Source organism: Haematobia irritans, chromosome 2 (assembly GCF_050003625.1).
Source record: "Haematobia irritans isolate KBUSLIRL chromosome 2, ASM5000362v1, whole genome shotgun sequence".
Taxonomy (NCBI): Eukaryota; Metazoa; Arthropoda; class Insecta; order Diptera; family Muscidae; genus Haematobia; species Haematobia irritans.
Window position 1 is genome coordinate 53525606 of NC_134398.1, and position 18119 is coordinate 53543724.

General features: G+C 31.6%; 3 protein-coding genes across 8 annotated transcripts in view; 2 read left to right on the top strand and 1 right to left on the bottom strand.

Moving 5' to 3' along the window:
• The first annotated feature begins 2822 nt into the window (after positions 1-2822).
• On the top strand, positions 2823-4909 carry LOC142224376 (uncharacterized). Of its 2 annotated transcripts, XM_075294151.1 has the most exons (3): positions 2823-3310; positions 3369-3865; positions 3947-4909. In XM_075294151.1, exons 2-3 carry the CDS (start codon positions 3667-3669, stop codon positions 4513-4515), a joined length of 768 nt encoding a protein of 255 aa, XP_075150266.1. In that variant the 5' UTR covers positions 2823-3310; positions 3369-3666; the 3' UTR covers positions 4516-4909. The 2 variants fall into 2 exon arrangements, with proteins under 2 accessions (XP_075150266.1, XP_075150265.1); XM_075294150.1 differs by having other exon boundaries at positions 2833-3310; positions 3369-4909.
• Positions 4910-6448: 1539 nt separating this feature from the next.
• On the top strand, positions 6449-10499 carry LOC142224377 (uncharacterized). Its single transcript, XM_075294152.1, has 6 exons — positions 6449-6636; positions 6698-6757; positions 6826-6894; positions 6960-7031; positions 9801-10019; positions 10102-10499. The coding sequence occupies exons 1-6, from the start codon at positions 6571-6573 to the stop codon at positions 10324-10326; spliced, it is 711 nt and encodes a 236-aa protein (XP_075150267.1). The 5' UTR covers positions 6449-6570; the 3' UTR covers positions 10327-10499.
• Positions 10500-13540: 3041 nt separating this feature from the next.
• lilli (AF4/FMR2 family member lilliputian) overlaps positions 13541-18119 on the bottom strand; it is a 450959-nt gene continuing 446380 nt past the window's right edge. For all 5 annotated transcript variants that reach the window (XM_075294154.1, XM_075294153.1, XM_075294156.1 and 2 more), the window contains one exon: positions 13541-14626. In XM_075294154.1, the coding sequence (XP_075150269.1) occupies positions 14505-14626 (122 nt within the window). In that variant the 3' untranslated portion in view covers positions 13541-14504. The remainder of the gene's footprint in view (positions 14627-18119) is intronic.

Sequence of the window (18119 nt, forward strand, 5' to 3'; positions counted from 1 at the left end):
GGAAAACGACTCGTTTTGAAATGCTTATAAAGGGAAAACATCTTAAACCCCAAAACATGCTTGGTGAGAACGCCGTATAAAACAAGTTAAAATTCCATTATTTTTTTATTTTCACCCCATACAAATTTCATAGTCATTTTCCATGCTTTAAGGCCGGTATGCACCTCTAGCGAAATTTTCGGTAGCAAAAATTTATTTAAGTCTACAACAAAAAAAAAACAGGGCTGTGTACACAAATTTTAAACCAGCTAATCGCTTTTAAAAATTGTTAGTATATGTTCCAAATATTCCTCAAATAAATTGTTTATTATTTACAGACCTTTTAAAACTTTTACGCACACAATGATTGTAATAAATTAAATGTTTGCTGCCAAAATATGCTTTTGACAACCCTGTTATTTTCATTAGAGGTGCGTACCAGCTTACGAAATTGAACGCTACCGAAAATTTCGTTAGCATAAATAGCAATGCATTTCTTATGGGAATGAAATTTTTCGCTAGAGGTGCATACCGGCCTTTACGGGATTTCTTGAATGAATTTATGTGAGCAACCCTACCCAAGGAATTTGCTACGGTGTAGCAACGCCTTTTCACCATTTCAGTTGTTTGTCTCTACACCGTAGATGGCGCTATTTCTTAAGTAAAATAATGATTTATCTTTTAAATTTATATTTTATTTAATTTTTTTCTTTCTTCTTCCGAAAAAACAGCAAATTTTGTAAGAGAATATAAAGATCAGCACATCCAAAAAATTTTAATGTTCTGGAGAATGAAATTGAGCGAATCGTGTGCGTCAATGAGTGTAATTTGTGTGCACTTTAAACAAACAAAATCATTGTGAATTAACTTGAGTCATGTATACTTTACTTTGTCTATGATTTTGGTATTCGTTTTTTAACAGCATTTTTAAACAAGTTAGTGCCGGCCTTAAATTAATATTGCGTTTTTCTTTTCGTCTCCCACGATTTGTTTACAATATGATCATAAAACTATAAAGTGGAATTACCTCTATGAGAAGTGCAATAAACTCACAGGTAAGTTCTGTAACCAAAAAACCTAAAAAACAGTATGTACATCGTCCAGGAGTGGAAATGCAACCCAGAATGTTTCCCGAATCAGTCCCATCATCACCAGTGTATATGACGGAGGACCTGCGAGTAAAAGAGCTGGAAAAATTGACCAAAGAGATGATGACGTTTATGATGGATTTCATGAAGATGACGGGTAATGAAGTGGCTGTTGGTGCGATGAAACATTTTTCCTCAAGACTAAACAAAGTTACATCAAACTGTGGTTTACCTGATGATAATAATCACATTTCTAATATTCGTCATGGTTAAAATTTGTCAATATAATATACAATCGTTTAACAAGAATAAAAACTCACTTGAATTTTATCTAAACAACTATGGTTTTGATATTGTAGTACTTTCTGAAATTTTTGCGGAATATGCTGATTGCAGAAATAAGCTAATCAACTTTAATCTTATTCAGAAGTTTCGAGACGATGGTTATGGTGGTGTAGCCATTGGTCTTAAGAAACATATCAAATTCTCAACAATAACATATGCTTCTGATTTAGATATTGTAATTGTAAAAACAAGAAATCTACGGAAAAATCTAACTATTGCATCAGTATACTTTCCCCCATCCTTGGCTCTAGATGTCTTCGCAGAGGAGGTTGGGAAACTCTGTCTTTTTCTGGATAGACATGAAAATCCAGTCATGCTTGGGGATTTCAATGCTCGAAATACCATCTGGGGTGATGGGACCGGAAATAGAAGAGGACGTGAACTGAATGAGATTATCAATGGCACTTCTTTCAGATGCTGGAATAATGGCAAATGTACTTTCAGAAGAAATATGGATTCGGATGGTTCTGTTTTGGATCTATCTTTTCTGCGCATTGGATTAGATGGTTTATGGGATGTGTGTGAAGGATATATTGGTGGAAGCAGACACTTTCCTATTTCAATTACGATAGAGGAAGGTAGAGAGAATTGCTCTCGATTCCTCTGCAAGAATAAGCTTTTTAAATCTCTCAGAAATATGGAGTTGGAGCCGAATTTAGATATTATTGAAACATCCCTAAAAGAAGAGGTTGAAATGGCCAAGTGTGAGGTGGACAAAGGAAGATGTCCTAAATTCTGGTGGAACGACGAATTAAAAAGGCATTTTAGATTACAGCTAGCTGCTACAAAAAAAGCCAGATTTTCCCCCAACTATGAAAATTTGGAAGAGGCCCGGAAAGCAACTGAGACTTGGAAGGAGGCGGTAAAGAAAGCCAAGAAACAGAGTTTTCTGGATAAATTGGAGGAGGTAAATGCCTCGAGAAACACTAGAGCTGCATGGACTTTCATCAACAATGTGCGGGGTAGGAATAATCCTGCCAGGACTAATTGGAATGAGGACAACAGCCAGGCATATCTGGAAGTTTTAAGAGACCAGGTCAAGGTCTCAGAAGACCAAGAATTGGATTTTGTACTTGAGGAAAATGAGAATGATGTTAATAAAGTTGAGCCTTTTGAATTTGAAGAATTGGAACTATGCTTAAAGAAAAGAAAACCCCGGTCAGCGGCAGGAAATGATGGGATCACTTATGAGATGATTAATGTGCTTCCTGGCATTTCCAAAAGAGCTTTGCTTACGGCTTTCAATGATGTATTTTTAAGGAATGAGATAAAAATCTCCTGGAGAACAATAAAAGTAGTTCCTATTCTGAAAGCCAACAGAAATGCTGATGACATCAAAAACTTTAGACCCATTTCCTTGATATCGGTCTTTATGAAATGTATCAACTTAATGATTAAAGACAGAATCATGCCAATGATTGAGAGTAATAGACTAATTCCACAACGGTCCTTTGCGTATAGAAAAAATTCATCAACGAATACATGTCTGAATGAATTTTTACACAGAGTTGCAATTCTCAAGAAAAATGGTTTCAATGTTTTGATTTTGTCTCTTGACATCAGTGATGCGTATAACGCTGTGCGTGTAAATATACTACATGAGATGTTAGTTGAATCTGGAATTGACAGTAATTACTGTAATTGGATCCGAAACTTCTTGTCGGAAAGAATTCTGACCTTAGGCAAGGCGGAGGTTGTGGTCAAAGACGGCCTGCCTCAGGGCAGTTGTCTTTCGCCTATCCTTTTCAACATTTACACGGCGGCGCTTCATGCAATTGAGGATGAGAAGACGCTCATTTTTCAATATGCCGATGACTTTATAATCATGTCCTTTGATAAATGTTTTGAAAAAGCCAAAAGAAACCTTTTCTCCAAAACAGCTCTTTTCTCAGATGAATGTAAGAAACTTAATCTAGATTTCAACCCTCTGAAATGTAAAACCCTGTGCTTTTCAAGAAATAACACCAGAATCATTGGCCTCGAGATTGGAGATAAAATCATAAAGCAAACCAAGAAACTGAAATTTCTTGGTAGAGTAATTACCAGCTCTCTTAACTTGAAAGATCACTATGATGCAATAGCTAAGGAGACCGGTAATAGAATTAATCTTTTAAAATGTGTGACCTCGATCCGTGGTGGATTACATCCTAACTATGCCCTCAACATTTATAAATCTGTAGTACGATCCAATATTGAATACTCCAGGACAACCACTGCCCATGCGCCTAAATACGTTAACAAGAAAATAGAAAGTATGCAAAATAAAATGCTGAGAAGATGTCTTGGGGTCTCTTTTTCAACCCCAAATCATGTGGTATATGCCCTTGCGCATGAATTGCCCCCTTCATATAGGGCGAGGTTACTCACAGCCAAGGAATTAATCAAAATACAATATAACAACTGGAATTTATATGACACTATATCCGACAATCCGAAAGTGAAATCTAGTTATAGTAAAGTATACTATGATTTCAAAAACATATTTGACAACATTAAACATGTCTCTAACCCCATTTTTTCTAATATCATTTCAGTAAGGTTCAACCTATTATCTGGGAGTAAAAAAGACACGCCAATTGAAGCCCTAAAAGTAATATATAATAAAGAAATAGCTGACTACAAAGCTGATGACTATGACATATATGCAACGGATGCGTCAGTGGGAAGCTCCTCAACTGGCTGTGGTGTCCTAAATGTGAACTATGACCAAAAATTCCATTTCAAAATTGATACCTCAATGTCTTCTACTTTTGGGGAACTGTGGGCCTTAGTCAAGGCCTTGGAAATTGCTATAGAGGATGAGTCTGAGAAATGTGTCTTTTTCACTGATAGCCTTGCGGCCTGCAAGATTATTGCAAGTGTAAAGACAAACAACTATATTGCTGCCAGCTTCCATGAGAAAGTAGTAAATTCCAATATTAAAAAATGCCAAATAGTATGGATACCGGGTCATAGTGGTATCAAAATCAATGAGGTGGCGGATGATATAGCTAAACTGGCCAGGGAAGTGGGAGCTCCCATTAGGGCTGATCTTATTCCAGAGGAGGCCATAAGGAAAATTGAAATCTGTCTATGGAATGAATGGAATAGATATTTGCAATAACAAAGGTAAAACCTTTTTTAAATTGTGCCCTAATGTTTTACAAAAACCCCTTTCTGGTAATATGCTAACTGATTCTAAAAATGCCAAAATACTAAATCGTTTGTTTACTGGACATCTGTACGATAAACCGTTTCTACACAAGATTGGGGCTGTCTCAACACCCATATGTGATCGTTGTTGGGTGCCTGAGTCAGCACACCACACGATTTTTGAATGCGCCAAATTTGATTTGACAAGAGGAAAGTTCGATTTCTTCAATAAGTACCAAAATATTGTCGATATTCTCGCCACTAAAGACATAAATCTCTACATGGAGCTTACGAGATTTATAAATGAAACAAAAGTACCTATATAAATATAAGGCCTTTTTGGGCAATCGATTCACCTGAAACAATCTGTGATATATATTTTTTGCTGTGATATTTATTGATTTATTTTTATTTTTAATTATACTTTGCAATTTCATTCCTGTGATTTCGTTAATATAGAGCGAAGAAAGACGTCCTTTTGCCGAGAAAATACACACACTCTTTATTTGAAACACATAGACTCATATATGAATATCATCTTTGTACTGGAACATCAAGATCAACACACCACACCATCACTCACACCCAGCCCTGGTTTTGGAGAATCAACGGCTGTCATTGTCCTACAACAGATCTACATAAGATCTCCTCGAAGTCAACAATAGATGTAGGCCTTGTTTGTGGATACATCGCTCGATTATACCCTGGCTTTTGATGTGAAAAACATCGCCAATAAAACAAACACCAAAAAAAAAAAAAAAATAAACTCACAGGTAATCCAAGGAAAAAAGAATTGCTAGGGAGTTTCACAATAAACTGAGTTATAGTTAGATTAGATTAGTTATAGAGTGATATCCCGTTATTTCAGTCTCACTTAGGCTATTTAACTCGAAAACGGCCATCGACTGCCGCAAATCTCTCAATGAGATGGCTGAGCAGTACAATATTCACCTAATATGGGTGCCTGGCCATAGGAACATACCGGGGAACTGCGAAGCGAATGAGTTGGCATGGATAGGGACTACCTTACCCCTAGCTACCTGCAAGCTCATACTGCGTGAGAAGGCTGTTATGATGGCAAATGTTCGATGGGAGAATTGCAGGGGTTGTAACGACACCAAGCAAATATGGCCCCATTTCAACTTAAACCGCACACTAGATATGCTAATGTTCTCGAGACGTCAGATATCACTCCTGATATCTGCTATAACGGGTCGCTGCATGATAGGCGATTTTGCAAAAACTATTGGCGCGAAGTATAATGACTATTGTATGAGCTGTCATGATGCGGAGGAAAAAGAATCAATTAAACACCTCTTTTGTGAGTGTCCTGCATTTTGTGTAAAGCGCAAGCAACTTTTAGGAGCATATAGCTTCAGATTACTGGCGGATCTGGAAAACGTTAACTTAAGCAGCCTGCTAATGTTTTTGGAACAATCTGGTTGGTTCAGCGAAGAAAAATAATCGAGAAGGTTCAGCGGTTAAAACTAGAAGTGCCCATATGTAATAGGTACTTTTAGTTAATGTGGTATCACAATGGACTGAATAGTCTAAGTGAGCCTGAATCTTAATCGGGCTGCTACTTTAACCTAACCTAACCTAGGCTATTTAGCCCTTTGTGAAACCAGAAATGATGTATGTATATCTCTTCTACCAATGAGTCATGTCCGATTCTATGTTTAGCTCAATGACAAGGGAGTCCATTTTATATCCGGAATTTGCACGCAATTCTGGATAATGTAGATTGATAAGTCCTGAACATTTATTGCGAAACGTTTGCCATATTGCACATGCTTGTGTAGAATTCGTATCCCTAAAACTACTTTGGAACCGTCTGAGTGATAATCCAAAAATATCAAGGAGTTTGTATTTAGGAAAAAATGAGGCATTGAAATATACGTCATATAATATTTATTTGAAGTAATATTTTGTTATACACATTCCACTTTCGTGAACATTTAAGACGTTTGTATTTTTTGAAGTAATATATTTGTGTGTGACATTTTTATTTTGTTCAAATAATAAAATGAAACGCGTTCAATCTCACAACCAACCAAAGGATGTTGCGACCACCAGTAAAACTAAACTTTTGGTAAGTTAAAAACCAGCAGCATTATCTTTAACTGCATTATTAAATCATTTTATATTTCAAGAAAAATCCTAGTGAAATCAGTCTTACACCTAGCCAGGCAGCTGAACATGCGAAGGCAACGGTAAATGTTTAAAATCAAATGATTTAAAGGCATTTTTATTGTTTTTTTATTTTCCATTTTTTTCTAAGAATCGTAAGAACCCTTTGGATGCTTTGAGTAAACCCAAAATGGGCCATGTCATTATGGAAAAACGTTCGGTAAAACAAAAACAATTTTTAAATATTTGTATATAAATAAGATTGGTATTTTTTCTTTGGTATAGGGGTTGCAAGATGTGAATGAAGAGTATTTGAAGCAAAATGTTTTTCGTACACCTGCCTTTCAAAAACGATCGGTATTTATAATACTAAATTTGAAATTAATAATTAACTTTGAGCGAAAATGCTTTTAATGACTTCCATAGTTGAATGCAGCAGTTCTGTCTGAAAGGACTTCCCTTCCTTATTTGTTTATTCATTTACTTCTTTTTCCATACTACTTTATAAGCTTATAGGGGATTTTATTGAGTAATTCTAATTTAAATTAGTTATCTTTCCACCATGGATTGCGTACAAAATTCTACCAAAGATTGTCACCCACAATCGAATTACTTGGGTTGTGGTAACACTTGCCGATAGAAAGGTATATTAAAACATCTTAACATAGTCTTCGAAGTTGTAATTTAGCTCATATGGATTTTATGTTAGACAAAATAAGGCAGATTAAATATCTATATATGTTATGTCAATTCAGTTCTTGATCGGTTTATTTATAAAAGTCTATAAATAGCTATGAACAGATATGATCCGATTTACTGACGGTAATTAGAGAGTTAAATTTCAACCGTGAGGCTCCAGAAGTCCAACGTTGGGGTCGTTTTATATGCGGGTTGTATATAATTATGAACCAATATGGACCAATTTTTGCATGGTTCTTAGAGGGCATATACTAATACCGCGTACAAAATTTAAATAGGATCGGGTGAAATTTTCTCCTCCAGTAGGGCTATATATACTTATGGATCAATTTTTGCATGGTTGTTAGGAGCATATAATAACATTTCGTATCAAATTTCAATTGAAACAGATTATATTTGCTCCTCCATGAGGCTGTGTATGTTAAGCCAAATCTGGTCGGTTCATATTGTGGTCCGATATGGCCCATTTGCAATACCATTACGGTTGGTATTGGTAGAATTCTACCAGAAAAGGTGGATTTTTTTTTTAAAGATTGGTAGAATTCTTGAAATTTTGGTACATTTCGCAAAATATTCCTCTCCAACTAAGAGGAACTTCAATTTTCTATAGAATTAAAAATTTTCTAAAGAAATCAAATTTTGAGAAAGATTTCTATAGAAATAAAATTTTGAAGAAAAAAAGGTCTGTAGATGTAAAAATTTGAAAAAATTTTCTATAGAAACAAAATTTTGTCAAAATTTTCTATAGAAATAACATTTTGTCAAAATTTTCTATAGAAATAAAATTTTGACAAAATTTTCTATAGAAACTAAATTTAAAAAAAATGTATAGAAATTAAATTTTGACAAAATTTTCTACAGAAATAAAATATTGTCAAATTTGTCTATAAATTCAATAAATAAATTTTAATTTTCGTGTTTCTATAGAAATAAAATTTTGATCAAATTTTCTATAGTAATAAAATTTTGACAAAATTTTCTATCGAAATAAAATTTGGACAAAATTTTCTATTGAAACAAAATTTTGACAAAATTTTCTATAGAAATAAAATTTGTCAAAATTTTCTATAGAAATAAAATTTTGACAAAATTTTCTATAGAAATTAAATTAAAAAAAAAATGTATAGAAATTAAATTTTGACAATATTTTCTACAGAAATAAAATATTGTCAAAATTGTCTATAAATTCAATAAATAAATTTTAATTTTCGTGTTGGATCATACTATCAAAATCCACTGTAAGTTCTCCCTTTTTGTACAAATAGTTACTTTCCCTTGTTGGTGCGGGTTAAAATCGTTATAACATTTAAAATACGACACATTTGCAATTCAAAGAATATTTATACACCCTCGCTAATAGCAAAGGTCAAAATATATGATATTGCAAATACTGAAATAAACTAAAATAAAGTTTTAAAACATTTCTTTCGAAGAAAATAAATTTCATACTAACCACCAAAAATTTGATCATAAAAATTTTTTAAATTTGGTAGATGTTGGGAAAAATTTTCATTGATTCGATTAAAAATTTATAATTGATGTTGATGGAAAAACTCAATTAATTTTTTAATTAAAAATTTAACTATTTTCAATTACCTTCTTAGCTGACTTTGTGTTTTTAAGTTGGTTAAAAATTTGATTGTTTGAAATTTTATTTTATTTTATTTTTTTATTTAAAAGTTGAAAACATTTCATCACTTGTTTTAACTGACTTAGTATTTCGAGTTTGATTCAAAAGTTAATTGTATCAATTAATTTTTAATTAAAAATTTAAAAATGTTCAATTATTGATTTAATTAACTTAATGTTTAAAAAGCTAATTTTATCAGTAATTTATTAATTGAAACATTTTTCAACTTCATCAATATTTGGAAATATTTTGTGATATTTTTTCTGTGTATACTTATGGGGCCTGAGACCAATATTTCGAAGGTAGTGAAGGGTATAAAAATACTGGCAATACTGATTAGCTATATATGTTATAACAGTCCACATGGAAGCTAGACGGTGACCACTTACGGCAAAATTAAAAAAAAAAAAAAAACATATTAATCGTGATAACTTCTTCGTATTATTTATCTATACCCATACTACAGTGACTAACAGATCCCTAACAGATTGGAAGAGGTTGAACTGAAACAGTTGAAATTTTAATCGATTCAATTACTTTTTTTTAATCAAAAGAAAAATCAATCACATAGTTGAATGAAGTTTAATTGAATCGGCAGTTTCAATTAGTTTCGTTGCAATATTTTCTGTGAAGTCAAACAACGATTACTTTTTTTGTAAACTGATCCCATAGCCATTTATTTTCTTCGATCCTGTCTGATCGTGGCTAAAAACTGTTTTCAAAATACGCCATTTCCGAATTTTGAACATCATTCGATTTTTTCTTTAATTCTGAATTTCAAAATGCATACTCTGTAGAACCAAAATGAAAGCCATCAATCATCAAACAATATGACATCCATTCAGGAGCCACAACAGCAAAACCATCAACAATTTCAGCATCATCCCAATACTGAAGAACACTTATCTCAACCTATACTGTCGGGGACAACAAATCAAACGCCTTCTCACTTTAATGCGGCACAAATACGTTCCTCAGATGGTACTGGGTCAAAGTTGACAGATGAACAATTAAATGTAAATTAACCACATATTTTTTCGTAATTAATCGACATAAATATAATTTAATTATTATTTTGCATCCAAAATATTAATCTAGTGCTCAGTTCAAGGAAATCACAATCAACATCATCCCGTATACCAACACTCTATACCTGAACCTAAGATGTGCACAACTTGCCCCAATTGTCAAACTACCATTTATTTAATGCCAGTCCAAACGTTTGGACAAATTCAACAAATCCCCAATCAGGTGCCATGCAATGAAAGCGTTCAGCAAAATTCTTCACATGAGTCCGGAGATCAAAATAAAATTCAGAATTGATTCATTTTATATTACACAATAACAAGGAATTTTGTTAAATTATTGATCAAATTATTTGTTATATTTGAAATATTTTTTTGTAAACAATTCAAAATTATAGAAAACGATATAAATATAAATGCAAATAAACTTCTTTAGCGGTAAAAAAAATAATAAAATGTTTGAAACTATAATGACCATGACTCATTTAGATAATAAGAGAATTCTTGGTCTTCGGGAGCCACTGTGGTACAATGTTTGGCATGTCCGCCTAGCATAAACAGCGTCGTGGGTTCAAACCCAGGGGGCTAATCACGGCATTCGATATCGAATTCATAATCGTATCGAAAAAATTGTCGATACGATTAAAAGTTTGGATCACGGCATTCGATCGAAATTTGATGCAATTTCTCTAGCATTGCCAACTGCAAAACACGAAGCAGAACAAAATGAAATGACAAAATTAAGTTAGCGGCACAAAATAGAATGTAGAAAAACACATTTTTTTGAAGATTTCAAAGTAAAGTAAATTGTAATGCATTATATCTTATGGACCCATATCTCTTTTTACATTCCTCCGAATTCCTTCCTAATTGGAGGATGAGATGAATATAAAATAATTCGGCGACAAATAAGGAATAAAAGGGCACATTGTTATTGGTGTAAGTACATGGGTTTGAAATGGTGTGCACTGTTCGAATGTCAACTTTTTGCAGGCTCAATGGACGATTTTGGCTGCCGAAGGAGGCGTTGAAATAGAAAATAATTTTTGGTGGCATGTCAACGTCAATTCTATCGCTTTACCATTGTCTGCCGTCTTAAAGCATTTTTCCAGTGGAAGCCTTCATCATTCACTATTCTTACAAGGTGGTCCAGAAGCGTTATGTTGTCACGGAATGGTACGGTAGTTGGTTGATCACAATCTCTTGGATATCGATCTAGCATGTGCACTTTATATATGGTTCTTTGCCAAGCTAGGATGCTCGCTCCCGAACTCGACTATGACCAATTTTTTGTTAACATTTATTAGAGTTGCATTAGTCCTAAATATTAAAAATATGTTTATTATATGTAAATTTACAACAAATTAGCAACAATTCGAACAAAAACTAATATAAACAAGTGAAACATTTTTTACGATTGCAATTTACCAATCGAAAAAATTGTCGATCAAAAAACCTCGATATCGACTCCCGTGATCCGAAAAAATTAGATTTCGATCAAAAGTTCTCGATATCGAATGCCATGATTAGCCCCCAGTTTCTACTCTGTAATGCTGGTGACATTTTAAAATTTTGACAAAATTTTTTATAGAAATAAAATTTTGACAAAATTTTCTATAGAAATAAAATTTTGACAAAATATTTTATAGAAATAAAATTTTGACAAAATTTTCTATAGAAGTAAAATTTTGACAAAATTTTCTATAGAAGTAAAATTTTGTCAAAATTTTCTATAGAAATAAAATTTTGTCAAAATTTTCTATAGAAATAAAATTTTGACAAAATATTCTATAGAAATAAAATTTTTACAAAATTTTCTATAGAAAAAAAAAAATTGAAATAAAATTTTGTCAAAATTTTCTATAGAAATAAAATTTTGACAAAATATTCTATAGAAATAAAATGTTGACAAAATTTTCTATAGAAAAAAAAATTGACAAAATTTTCTATAGAAATAAAATTTTGTCAAAATTTTCTATAGAAATAAAATTTTGACAAAATATTCTATAGAAATAAAATTTTGACAAAATTTTCTATAGAAATACAATTTTGACAAAATTTTCTATAGAAATAAAATTTTGACAAAATTTTCTATAGAAATAAAATTTAGACAAAATTTTCAATAGAAATAAAATTTTGACAAAATTTTCTATAGAAATAAAATTTTGACAACATTTTTTGTAAAAATAAAATTTTGACAAAATTTTTTTGTAAAAATAAAATTTTGATAAAATTTTCTATAGAAATAAAATTTTGACAAAATTTTCTATAGAAATAAAATTTTCACAAAATTTTCTATAGAAATAAAATTTTGACAAATGTTGGAAATGGCAGCCCCGATTTATTTTCAGGCTCACTTAGACTATTCAGTCCATTGTGATAAGATATATATGGGGGAAACCCCCAATACTGGCAACACTGATGAGGATAGATACGATACACCCTATAGGGATTGGGAATGTGATTCTAGAGATGGGCATGGTTTATTGCACATCAAGAATATATATTTACCTACCTTAACATAACACTTTCCTTGTTATAGAGAAATAATCCACTGCACATTTTTAATAACTTTTCGGTTATGAATCATAATGTTTTATTTATGACATTTTGCAAAATAGACTTTTTCTTTAACAAATAAAAAAAATTAGAGTATACAAATCTAAATATCCACCTTGGTAGGTTTGTTTTGCTTTTAAAAATTAAGATATTTGCAAAATTTACTTAATAAATGATTTTTAATAGATTGCCATATGAAAGTGGGGGGAATCAACATGTTTAACAATTAAGAGATTATCTGTGGTTTTGTTAGAAAAAAAAAAACACAAAAGTGATAATAATTTAAGATTGATTTAAACTTAAAACTAATAAATCATAAGAATTATTATAATTGTTATAATAGTATTAATAAAAAATAGCAGAACATAATATTGGCTTAATTTCAATATAGGGAAAAAAGAGGAGGACTGGCTTATACAACTTTATTTTTTCATTTTATATAAACTTTAGAAACTACTAAAACAAAAATTTACTAAAAAATTTTTAATATTTTCTTTAAAATAAAATATGAATACAAATTTAAACAATTTCTATAATATTATTGGGTATAAAAAAATCCAGCGCAATGAAAGTAAAATATACACACTAAATTGTTAAGACTAATTATGTAGAGAAAGAAATATTAAAAAAAAAAACTAAAACCCATAAAGAAGAAATACATGCGCACTTTGGTTGTTCTAGTGACACCAAAATTTGAACTTATTGATAAAGTAAAATATAACAATTCATGCAATTAGAATAAATCAGCTGTATAAATAAAAATAAATGTACCTTTTAGTTATTTTGAGCATATGTTGAAGTATATTTAATTATTTAAAAATACCAAAAAAAACAAACGAAAAACATTTTCATTTAGTTTTCATTTAGATATACATATATCATCTATATTTGTTTTTGTTTTTCTTCTTCATAATCATTATGACTGTCTTGACACTAATGAAAACAAAATCTAAATTAAATAATTTTTATAATTATTTTAACTAAACGGAAAGTAGATAGCTTAATAATTAATTATAAAAAAAACCCCTCACAGGAAATTGTCATTTCCTTCGATTAAATCAGATTTAAATTAAATATTTTATATTAAGAGTTTTTTCATCTTCTTAAAACAAATTCCTAATATTTTTTTCCGTTTATTCTGCTTCGTTATTTGTGTGTACGTGGTTTTTGTTTTTATTTGTTTAGAAAATTATGTTAATATACATGCTAAATTGTTGTTGCTTTTTTTGTTTTTTCATATCTCTATAGATTATTTCTTACAAAAATGTACATTGGGGGTTCCTAATGTATAATATTTATGTTAGCTTGTTGTTGTTGTGGTTGTTCTTATAACTAAATTTTATCCTTTCGCTTTATGTATTAACAATTATGACTTACATTCTGGATAAACGAAATGATAATAATAATAATAATTATTAATCAATAATAGTAAATATTATTTAACAAATAAAAAATTATATATAATTGTATAGTATTGCTTAAAAGTATTAATAATTTTCTTCATCTTTCTTCCATTATCAGCTTTCTTTTAATTCATCCACATTATTACAATAATAAAAAAAATTATCATTACCTAGATCATCACTTAACACTAGGGTATATATGGTGTATATATAAATATATATTCTATTTTTTTACATTACATAAACAAAAATCATTGTTATTTTCCCTTTCATTCTCCGCATATAAAGGAGATTTCGAAAAAAAAAACAAAACAAAATCATTCATATCTATATTGGTATTATGTAACAAAAATTATAAAAACTAACGTTGACGTTGAGAGTGATGTTTTTTTCTAAAGTTTTCTTAACCTCTTTATTTGTGGTTGATTATGGAATTAAAGGGGGAGGATGATTCTGTTGCGGTATAGCAAACGCAAAACAGTATGGTCACAAAGTAAATTGTTGTTTGTTGTTATTATTGTATAAGCATTTCGTCCTTGAGTTTCTTTAAACCAGCTTGAACATAACGGAAAACTTCATAGACATTGCTGTGTAACGTCAATGGACCATTCTCGTGATCCAGAGCTATAAAGAAATCTGGAATAGATAAAAAACAAATAAATGAAAATGTTAATTTAATATAAATACATAAAGCATATAATCTGAAAAATCTGAAGAAAAAAATCGAAACTCTGAGAAACCTATATACAATTTTTTTTTCTAATTCAATCACAATTAAATAAAAATAAAAAAAAATGAAATGTCTTGAATCACAAAAATGATAGAATCAATCAAAGTTTTAATTGGTCGTAAAAAATACTAGATCAAAAAATTAATTGTTTTCATTCATTTCATTTCATCAAATTTAAATTATTTTTTTAATTTATTCAATTCAAAATTTAATTGATGTTAGTTGCAAAACTCATTTTTTTTATAAAAAACGTAACTATTTTTAATTGCTTTCTTAGCTGCCTTTGTGTTTTGTTTGAAATAAATTTAAAAGAGATATGTTTGTTTCGAATTTATTTCGGCATAAGCCGGCTATCAATGAAAAACCTTTTTTCGGAGGGTTCAAGTGTGTTTTTTTTTAAACTGCCTGAATTTATTCTGATAATTGGTTGATAGTTTTGCTGCAAGTAGAGGATGCTGATGAGGAATGTGGTAATTCCGAAACGTGCGTCCATCCAACCATCTTGCAGTCTATAGGGCTTTGCCCAAATAAATTTGACAAACATTCTTTTCCTCTGTTGGTTAAGCTACACTGGTAGTTTAGTCAATGTATGGTTTTAAGCTGCAATAAAAGACAACAACAATGCTTAAAGAACAAAACCAACAATAACAAAACAAAACAAATGGAAAAAGAAGAGGAGGCTCGCTCAAAATAAACCCAGCCATGTGAATTCAAATCGATGATTTGACAGTGGCATAGGAAAAAGAGATATGTTTGTTTCGAATTTATTTCGGCATAAGCCGGCTATCAATGTAAAACCTTTTTTCGGAGGGTTCAAGTGTGGTTTTTGTTGGGTTTAATAAACTGCCTGAATTTATTCTGATAATTGGTTGATAGTTTTGCTGCAAGTAGAGGATGCTGATGAGGAATGTGGTAATTCCGAAACGTGCGTCCATCCAACCATCTTGCAGTCTATAGGGCTTTGGCCAAATAAATTTGACAAACATTCTTTTTCTCTGTTGGTTAAGCTACACTGGTAGTTTAGTCAATGTATGGTTTTAAGCTGCAATAAAAGACAACAACAATGCATAAATTTTTATTTTATTTTTTTATTTTATTTATTTTCATTATGTAATTTGAAGCCACATAGCGGCCAATTTATGTAAATTACAAATTTTTATATTTAAAATTTAATTTTTTTTTTATAAAATAAAAATGAAATGAAATTCAAAATTAAAAAGATTTATATCACTTTTTTAACAGACCAGCGTTGCCAATTTAACTATTTTCCCGCTAGATTTGGACTTTTTTTTGAAGACGTTTAGCGGGGAAAAAATAAATGCATTTTTAGTTTTTTACTTTTTTCTGGCTTTTTTCATGACCCTTTTAGCTATTTTTGGCTTTTTTATTTTCGACATGTTTCTATTGAAATATGGATAAAACGGCGTTTTTATCTAAGCAAATAGGCCATATCGGACCACTTTTACGTATAGCCCCCATATAAACCGACGCTCAGATTTGGCTTGCGAAGCCTCTTAGAGGAGCAAAATTCATCCGATCCGGTTGAAATTTGGTCTCTCACAACCATGCAAAAATTGGTCCATAATTATATATAACCCCCATATAAACTGATGCCCAGATTTGGCTTGCGGAGCCTCTAAGAGAAGCAAATTTCATCTGATCTGGCTGAAATTTGTTTCATGATGTTAGTATATGGTCTTTAACAAACATGCAAAAATTGGTCCACATCGGTCCATAATTATATATAGCCCCCATATAAAACAATCCCCCGAATTTAAGAGAAGCTAATTTCATCTGATCTGGCTGAAATTTGGTTTATGGTGTTAGTATAGGGTCTCTAACAACCACGCAAAAATTGGTTCACATCGGTCCATAATTATATATAGCCCCCACCATGGTGCAATGGTTAGCATGCCTGCCTTGCATACACAAGATCGTGGGTTCGATTCCTGCTTCGACCGAACACCAAAAGTTTTTCAGCGGTGGATTATCCTACCTCAGTAATGCTGGTGACATTTCTGAGGGTTACAAAGCTTCTCTAAGTGGTTTCACTGCAATGCGGAACGCCGTTCGAACTCGGCTATAAGAAGGAGGTCCCTTGTCATTGAGCTTAACATAGAATCGGGCAGCACTCAGTGATAAGAGAGAAGTTCACCAATGTGGTATCACAATGGACTGAATAGTCTAAGAGAGCCTGATATATCGGGCTGCCACCTAACCTAACCTAACCTAACCTATATAGCTCCCATATAAACCGATCCCCAGATTTGACCTCCGGAGTATCATTGATGAGAAAAATTCATCCGACTCGGATGAAATTTGGAACGTGGCGTTAGTATATGGTCTCTGACAACCATGCAAGAATTGGTCCATATCGGTCCATAATTATATGTAGCCCCCATATAAACCGATCCCCAGATTTGACCTCCGGAGCCCCTTGGAAGAGCAAAATTCACACGATCCGGTTGAAATTTGGAAGGTGGTGTTAGTATATGGTCTCTGAAAACCATGCAGGAATTGGTCCATAATTATATGTAGCCCCCCATATAAACCGATCCCCAGATTTGACCTCCGGAGTCCCTTGGAAGAGCAAAATTCTCCCGATTCCGGTTGAAATTTGGTACGTGGTGTTAGTATATGGTCTCTAACAACCATGCAAAAATTGGTCCATACCGGCCTTAATTATATATAACCCCCATTTAAACCGATCCCCAGATTCTACCTCCGGAGCTATTGGAGGAGCAAAATTCATCCGACCCGGTTGAAATTTGGTACATTGCGCTAGTATATGGCCGCTAACAACCATGCCAAAATTCGTCCATATTGGTCTATAGTTATATATATCCGAACCCCAAAAATAATCTACCAAAATTTTATTTCTATAGAAAAATTTGTCAAAGTTTTATTACTATAGAAAATTTTGTCAAAATTGTATTTCTATAGATAATTTTGTCAAAATTTTATTACTATAGAAAATTTTGTCAAAATGTTATTACTATAGAAAATTTTGTCAAAATGTTATTACTATAGAAAATTTTGTAAAATTTTATTGCCATATAAAATTTTGTCAAAATTTTATATATATAGAAAATTTTGTCAAAATTTTATTTCTATAGAAAATTTTGTCAAACTGAATTATTTACGTACTTAATCGGCCTTTTTTGTTAAATATGCCCCGTATGGACTAACTTACAATTGAAAAGACGGTGTTAAGAAGTTTTAAGATACCTTGCTATCGGCAAGTGTTACAGCAACCAAAGTAATTCGATTGTGGATGACAGTCTTTAGTACTAGTTTCTATGCAATCCATGGTGGAGGGTACATAAGATTCGGCCTGGCCGAACTTACGGCCGTATATACTTATTATTTTATTATAATATTCTAAAGTTATTACGATAT

Bases quoted from the DNA above. Each gene is read 5' to 3' on its own strand.
- LOC142224377 (XM_075294152.1), top strand. From the start codon at position 6,571: ATGAAACGCGTTCAATCTCACAACCAACCAAAGGATGTTGCGACCACC. The intron at 6,895-6,959 runs GTAAAACAAAAA...TCTTTGGTATAG, and splicing joins TCATTATGGAAAAACGTTCG to GGGTTGCAAGATGTGAATGA. The intron at 7,032-9,800 runs GTATTTATAATA...CATACTCTGTAG, and splicing joins CTGCCTTTCAAAAACGATCG to AACCAAAATGAAAGCCATCA.
- LOC142224376 (XM_075294150.1), top strand. From the start codon at position 3,667: ATGCAAAATAAAATGCTGAGAAGATGTCTTGGGGTCTCTTTTTCAACC.